Raw genomic sequence first — 8,570 nt, 5'->3', positions numbered from 1 at the left:
CATTTTTGACAGAAACTTGAACACATAAGACAATTTTCAAAACACACATGAGACACAGACAGACACACTCCCAAGCAATTTCTATTTCCTTGAAGCTTCCTTTCTCAGTTCTTTTCCTTCCCTGACTGACATTCGCTTGTCAGGGAAGAGAAGGGAGAGAGAAGAGAAGAGAGAAAAAGAGAACTTTCTTTGCCTTTTAACTTTTAAACAATTCTTGTGCACATCAAAACCAAACCAAAAAACAAAACGAAGAAACAAAAAAACCCCATGTTTCCCAACCATATGCAATGCAACAGATCCACAAGGAGACCCAGCTAAACCAGATAATTTGAAATTTGTATGCCCCAACCTTTTACCCTGAGACACTTCCAGCCCAGAAAAACAGCCCATGATGGTGCCCAATGCACTCCAGAGTACCTCCATGGGTGCAGGCACCCCCGCACACCAGAGTATTATACCCAAATTCAAAACTCATTCATCCCAAAATATTTCATTCCATTTCAATCACTTTCTGGATCTTCCCAGATAATCACAGGTAAACGCTTAAAGCACAGCACACATTTTTCCTTTCGGGTTTTTTTTTTTTCACTGTCAGTATAGAATTCAATTTCTTTCTCCTCACTTGATCCATTCCCTAAGAAAGGGATTGTCTTTTTAAGGATTTCTTAAGAGGCCACTCTTACTCAGTTCCTCCAGCACCGTCCTTGGTGACTTTTCTAATTTGGGGGAGCTCCCTATAATCTAAGCCTGGCACCCACCAGTTTTACCTCAAACTCTGGCTTCTTAAACCACCCAGTCTACAGACTTTAACTGCTTGGTCCCACCAGGATTTTTGCTTCAAATCATCCTGGCTTTCTTAATCATCCAGGAAGTACTCAACAGCCCTTTCTTCCTGTGGGATTTGTGTGCACAGACTTATGTGGCTTGAAATTACCCCCTTGATATGATAAATTCCTACCCCTTTTGAGAGCGATGAATCCTTCCATGTTTGGGACATCTCCACCCACCTGAGTTCCTTTTCCATTCATCAGAAGTCAGATTCCCAGCCTCAGAGCTCCAACAATCCACTCGACCACTGATAATAGTTTAGGGCGACATCTTCTCAAAAGAGTGCTGGAACCTGGAACCCAGGAGGTCCCCATAGCTCCTTTCAAATCATAATATCATAATAAATCTCGCTGGGGCCTCCAAATTGTGAGGAAAATGACTCCTACTCAATAAATGTCTGGAACTCAGTGGTGGTGATGTGTCAAAGGTGTATTTATTGTCATTCTTGAAAGAATGGGCCACCCAGTGTGCAGCTGGTGGTGACCAAAACTGGAGGCTCACAGTGCCCCTTTTATCCCCTAATCCTTAACGTGAAATGGCCCCTCCCCTTTTTCAAGGGTTATAATCTACACTTGAGAACTAGCCAGTCAGACCAAGTGTCCCCACCCCTCTGCTTTGACTTTCCCATGGGAAAAATTTCTCTATCTTGATTTAGCCCTCCCAGACTGGTCTAAATTAGCCTTTGAGTTAATCCTTATTGAGAAGAGACAACCCCATCCCTCAATTCCTCACATAGGTACAGTTTCTGTTTCCTGTCATCCAAGATTATTAAATCCCTGGCTACTATTTCTTTAGGCTTGTATTGATACTGTTTGTTGATAAGGACTCTGGCTACTGTTGATAAGAACTCAAATCTTACTTTATCTGTTAACCCTTCTGGCCACCTTCATGACTCTGGCCCTGATGCACAGCCTCAGTTTATATAGTATTGGAATTAATCATTCCTCAATTGTTAGATACAATTCACTTATAAATCCATCTGGTTTTGGGGGGTTTTTTCTTTAGGAGTTCATTTATGGTTTGTTCACTTTGTTTTTTAAAAAAAATATTCTTTTGTTTAAATCCTCAATTTTTTGTTCTCTTGTGACATTTTATATTTTTGTAAATATTCTTACATTTCATTTAGATTGCCAGTTTTCTTGGCATATAATTGGGCAAAATTGCTTCTAATAAGGTCTTTTGTTTCTTCTTCAATGATTGAATTTACCTATTCCATTTTTGAAATAGCTAATTTAGTTTTCTTCCTTTTAAAAATCAAATTAGCTAATGGTTTATCTATTTATTGTTTTTATTAGTTGCTAGTTTTATTTATTTATTTTTTGCTTTTGCCTTTTTTAATCTCCTTGATTTTTAGGATTTCTATTTTGGTGTTTAGTTGAGTTTTTAATGTATTGTCTTTTTTGTTTTTGTATTGCCTGCCCAATTGTTTATCTGCTGTTTCTCTTTTATTCCTGAAAGTGTTTAGAGGTACAAATTTTCCCTTTTGAACTGCTTTGCCTGTATCCCCAAAAGTTTGGTATGACATCTCATTATTATTACTGAAAAATGATTATCGAATATTAGTAGAAACTCTAATATGAATAATGAATAATTAATGAAATTGATTGTTGGTATGACTTGTCCTTTGCCCCACCTATTCTTTAAGATTTTCTCTAAAATGCCTCAGAAACGTCTTTACCCTGGAAGCTCACTCTACCTCTGGACTACTGTTGTTATTGTTGTTTGTCCTTTGTTCTCATAGACTACCATGACAAAATGTCATGACTTACAATGAATTGGATTTAAGTGAGGAAGAAATGTGCAAAGTTGTCAGCCTCACTTTCTCCTCCAAAGCCATCTGGGTCCAGTGGCAAGATATATTATGAGGATGACTGGAGATGACCCAGATGTTTAAGGCAATTGGAGTGAAGTGACTTGCCCAGGCTCACACACCTAGTAAATGTCTGAGGAGAGATTTGAATTCAGATCCTCCTAACTTCAGGGCTAGTGTTCTATCCATTGAACCACCTAGCTGCCCCACTCCTGGACTATCTCTTACATGGAAGTACCTTCCTGCCCTTTTAGCCTCTCAGATTGGCTGGTTCCCCTCAAAATGTCCCTTTTTAATTAGAAGGCCCAGGCCAACCATGTCTTCATTTCTCTCCAGGCTACACAACTGACTTATTTACATAGGACTTTCATTACAATGCCTTGGTGCTGGGTACCTTCTTTCTCTTGTTTCTCCCCTTTGCCTCATGTTCTTTTCTTTTTATGAATTGCCTTTCTGAGAGGAATGGTGTATTATCTTCAGAAGGCAGGATACATTATTCAAGTCCTGGGGGTTTCTTGCCCCCCCCCCATCTCCACCATTCCTTCCTTTTTCCTGCTGAGTTAACAGTTAACCAGTAGAGCACTTTCCTCTCAGATAAGAACAAGCTACATAATTCAAGCCCTAAAGGCTTATACCCACTCCCCCAAATTTTCCTTCCTTTCCCTGCTGAGTCAACAGAAGTTTTCTGAAGTTAGATAACAAAGAATCAGAAAATCTCAGGGTCTGGTTGTCCCATGGAGTGGGGGCAGCAGTGGTGCCACATCTGGGGGGTGGTCTACATGTTTAGAAGTGTTATGAAGAATGTGAACCCAGATGGGGGAGGGACCTTACATTAGATCTAGGATAAAAAGGGGAACTTCACTGTGGCAAGGTGCACCACTCTTCTGGAGTGCCTGCCTTTTCCTTTTATTCTTTTGTGAGGCAATCGGGGTTAAGTGACTTGCCCAGGATCACACAGCTAGTAAGTGTCAAGTGTCTGAGGCCAGATTTGAATTCAGGTCCTCCTGAATTCAGGGCTGATGCTTTATCCACTACGCCAGCTAGCTGCCTGTTTAGGTATTTTTAGTGGCATTCATTAGTAGCTTAAGCAAATGATAATAGAATAAGTAAGACAGATATTAGTAGAGTTTATGTATATGCTATATGGTAGATTGATGCAGAAACCACATAATTGAAACCATTAGCTTAATCCATTGTGGTTAGATATTCACCAATCAGCTTAAAGGTCAAATACTAAAAATAGATATTCTGGACCTGTAAGAACTTGAGAAAAGTTACCTTTAGAAATGGATGGAGTTGATGGATTTCACCATCCAATTCTTTCAACTGTGGTTTCCAGCACTATCCACTATGGTGGATCCACTAGTAGGATTACATAGGGCAGCTAGGTGGCACAGTGGATGAAGCACTGGCCCTGGATTCAGGAGGACCTGAGTTCAAATCTGGCCTCAGACACTTGACACTTACTAGCTCTGTGACCTTAGGCAAGTCACTTAACCCTCATTGCCCTGCCAAAACAAAACAACAACAAAAACTACACTAGTTGAATTACGTAATTTTGCAAAAGACTGAGGTTTCCAGTATTTTATGTGGACTTGTTTCACATACACCCCTTGAATTTTGTAGTGTAAATGATGTTTCTGGGAGGAGTCTGTCTAAAAATAGTATGTAAAATACTTTTGAACCCTGATTTGAGTATAAATACCATCTCCTGGTACTGCTCCAGGGTCTTTGACCTAAGACCAGCTTTATTGTGAAACAGGTACCCTCTCTCAATAAACCTATCTTTCTATGGCTTGGAGACTTCGCTGTTTCTTTTTCTTTTTGGATTTAGAAATTTTCATGACAGAGGAATGGCTTACTGGTGTGGGGTGTAAATGTTGCATGTAAAATAATACTTTAAGAAAAAAAGGGGGCAGCTAGGTGGCACAGTGGATAGAGCACTGGCCCTGGAGTCAGGAGTACCTGAGTTCAAATCCGGCCTCAGACACTTAACACTTACTAGCTGTGTGACCCTGGGCAAGTCACTTAACCCCAATTGCCTCACAAGAAAACAAAAACAAAAAAAGAAAAAAAGTTGCAAACATGTTATGAATAAATGTGAAAAGGGAAATTGAAGAGGGCAATTAGATAATCCAGTGCAATGGAGATGAAAATGTACAGTTAGGGATAAGGATGAGTACCAAATCAGAGAGAACAGAATGAGTATTTTGGAGACAAAGAGAATTTAAAGATGAAAATGTGATATGAGAGAAGGCATAGTGTTAGCAGTAAATTGTCAAAAGTGAATTGTTATAAAAAAGGGAAAAGGATCCACATGTACAAAAATATTTATAGTAGTTCTCTTTGTGGTGGCAAAGAATTGGAAATCGAGGAATGCCCATCAATAGGGGAATGGCTAAACAAGTTGTGGTATATGAATGTAATGGAATACTATTGTGCTGGAAGAAACGATGAGCAGGAGTTCAGAGAAACCTGGAAGGACTTACATGAACTGATGCTGACTGAGAAGAGCAGAACCAGGAGAACATTGTACACAGTAACAGCAACACTGTGTGATGAACAATGGGGATAGACTTGGCTTTTCTCAGCAGTGCAACAATCCAAAAGTTTCAAAGAACTCGTGATATAAAATGTTCTCAACATCCAGAAAAAAGAACTGTGAATTATGAATGCAGATTAAACCATACTGTTTCTACTTTGGGACTGTTTTTTTTTTTCCTTCTTGTTTGAGGTTTTTCCCTTGTGCTATGATTCTTCTTTCACAAGATGACTAATGTAGACATGTTTAATGTGATTATACATATACAACATATATCAGACTGCTTTCTGTCTTAGGGAGGAAGGAGAGAGAAAAAAAATTGGAACTAAAAAATCCTGTGGAAAAAAATGTTGAGAACTATCCTTATATGTAAGTGGAAAATAATAAAATACTTATATAGATGGGAAAAAAGTGGATTGTTAGTTCTAGTTTATTTTAATTTACCATTTACTACAGATGATTCCAGTGCATATTGACTTCTCTTAAAAAAAAAAGATAAAAACTGCAATTGGTTTACAGTAACTGACTTCTTGCTTATTTCCTTACTGCCTGTAATTGATTCAAGAATTTTAATTGCTTCAAGTAATCTCTACTCCATCTCATGTTACCTGTGATATATATATCCCCTTTATTTCATATAGCTAACTGTATGGGTTCAGACTAACTCATCTCCCAACCATTATGCCAGATGTGGATAGTGAAAATAGGAGGTGTAACACAGTATCTGTCAGTCAAATTCACATGGAAAGATAATCAGATCTTAACTTGGGCCAATAACTATTGAAGATTACTTTGAGGGGTAAGAGGACAGCTACTGCTATGATTAGGTGAAATTTTGGCATCATAATAAAAGACAAAGAAAACTGGACCGAAAGGTTTATTTGTGTATCTGGAGTGTATATAAGTAGAGCAAGCGATTATGGTTTATAACAATAACTGACATATCTTATTTTGCAAAGCATCTTACATACATGACCTCATTTAAGTCCCACAGCAACCCTGGGAAATGGGTACTGCAAGTATTTTCCCACTTTACAGACAAGTAAACAGGGTCAGAAAGATTGAATGATATGCCCATGATAAAATAGCTAATAAATGTTGGAGGTGGGGCTCAAGGCCAGCCATTCCTTCTCCAAGTCCAGCACTCCAATGACTCTATACAAAGCAGAGGAGGAATGGTCTTAGGGAGGAATCTTTAGGGAGTACAATGGGGCAAAGCACAAAATGTAGACTCAAACATATGGGTTTGAACCTGACCTCAGCCACTTACTAGTCGCATCATCTTTGGCAAGTCATTTCTCCTCTCTGGCCTAAGCTTCCTCAAGGGTAATGTGAGAAGTTTGGAATATATGATCTCAAGGCGTTTTTCCAGCTCTAATTAACATGCTCCTATGATTTATAGAGAAGTAAGAGGGGCACCTAAGGTGTAATGAAGACTTTGCTTCAACATCTGAAATTTATATCACAGCCTTGATGTCTCCAGGTCAAAGGTAAGCCCATGAAGAATCTAACCTGGTATTCCTTTTATGCCAGTCTCGTAAGGCTAGTCACAACCATGTGGAAAGGCAGCTATACAAATTGTGATACCAGTCCTTTCCATTCATACCTTATTCTTAGAGTCAGCTCTCCCCAAGGAGTCGTTGCTCACTTGCCAAATACACACAGGCTGAATTCTCCTAGAATTTCTCATGTGCTCTTGCAAAAGGAAAGAGAGAATTTTTAAAATGGAATTTCATCCTTATTCTCCTTTTCCTGACCTACAAAGTAGGTCCCTCCTACAAAGTAGGAAAGTAGGATTAAATGATTTTGGAATGCCTTCTGGCAATGACATTCTGTAGTTTTACTCTAGACCAAAATACAAAACAGTAGGTACCTATAAATTGGACCCATTTACATCCAAGGTAAATCAATATAAATCTTAGAAAAACTTCCAGAATGAAATGTTTCATGTTTTTTTTTTTTATATATCTCAGGCAAAGAGTTATCTTGGACAATTTTTCCACTGTCTTTCAATCATTTATTCCAAAGATAATCAAATTTGTTTCCTAAATAACATCTTAGTGCTTTCATTAAAGAGATTCTTTTGGAAATCTTGTAGTTTAAGCATTCATTTGTAACCAACACAAGTTGCTGTACTGAGTAACATTATGTCATTGCTGCCTGATGGCAGTTAAGTATTAATGAACTCATAATGGAAAACAAAGTTATTTTGATCTATTAAAAGCACCAAAAACTTTGTACCTACTGACTTATTGACTCTCCAGTACTTGGCAATGAGAAGTCAACAAATTTTCTGTAGAACATTACATCCCTAATCAACATCCAGCATAAAGTCTCTGACGTCTGATGAGTTTTGAAGCATATGCCAACAGCATCCCTTAGCATAATTATCGGGCATCCCTTCAATATTTATTTTCATATAAGTCATGACTAATGCTTTAAAGTTTAGAAAGATGCTTACAAAGATGTTTCCTAAGTGTTGAACTGGTGCTAAAGGCTTTCCCACATTCCTTACATTCAAAGGGTTTCTTTCCAGTATGGATTCTCCTGTGTTCAGCAAGGTGGCCCCTCTGACGGAAAGCTTTTCCACATTCATTACACTCAAAAGGTTTTTCTCCAGTGTGTATTCTTTCATGATCCCTGAGGACTGAATTACTTCTGAATGTTTTTCCACATTCATTGCATTCATAGGGTTTCTCTCCAGTATGAATTCTGTGATGATTGATAAAGGATGTTTTATGGCTGAAGTGTTTACCACATTCATTACACTCAAACGGTTTCTCTCCAGTATGAATTTTCTGATGTTCAGTAAGGTGTCCCCTCTGGCTGAAGGCTTTCCCACATTCATTGCATTCAAAGGGTTTCTCTCCTGTATGAATTCTGTGATGATTCCAAAGGCTTGAGTTATTGCTGAAAGCTTTTCCACATTCATTGCATTCATAGGGTTTCTCTCCAGAATGAATCTTCTGATGATTAATGAAGGATGTCCTATGACTAAAACTCTTTCTACATACATTGCATTCAAAGAGCTTCTCTCCAGTATGAATTCTCTTATGTTCAGTAAGGTGACCCTTCTGGCTGAAGTCTTTCCCACATATATTACACCGAAAGGATTTCTCTCCAGTATGAACTCTCTGATGTTCAATTAAGTGGAGGCTTTTGCTGAAATTTTTGCCACACTCATTACCATCAAAAAGTTTCTCTCCAGTATAGCTCTTCTGTTGTTCAATAAGGTGTCCCCTCTGGAATAACACTTTCCCAGATTCATTATGCTCAAAGGGTTTCTCCCCAGTATCAATTATTGGATGTAGAGTAAGGTTTGAATTCTGGTTAACAGTATTTCCACATTCATTAAATTCAAAGGGTTTCTCACCAGCATGAAGTCTTTGT

At 38.4% G+C, this 8,570-nt stretch overlaps 1 protein-coding gene across 1 annotated transcript in view; it reads right to left on the bottom strand.

The window, feature by feature from the left end:
- Positions 1-6,043: 6,043 nt before the first annotated feature.
- The window catches only part of LOC122748323 (zinc finger protein 883-like), a gene marked incomplete at its 5' end in the record, with an annotated part of 28,455 nt that continues 25,928 nt past the window's right edge, over positions 6,044-8,570 (bottom strand). Inside the window, one exon of the mRNA XM_043993983.1 lies at positions 6,044-8,317. Coding sequence (XP_043849918.1) covers positions 7,619-8,317 — 699 coding nt within the window. The remainder of the gene's footprint in view (positions 8,318-8,570) is intronic.

This window comes from Dromiciops gliroides, chromosome 3 (genome assembly GCF_019393635.1).
Source record: "Dromiciops gliroides isolate mDroGli1 chromosome 3, mDroGli1.pri, whole genome shotgun sequence".
NCBI classification, from domain to species: Eukaryota; Metazoa; Chordata; class Mammalia; order Microbiotheria; family Microbiotheriidae; genus Dromiciops; species Dromiciops gliroides.
Note: the sequence above shows the minus strand (reverse complement) of the source record. Positions and strands in the feature narration are given on the sequence as shown.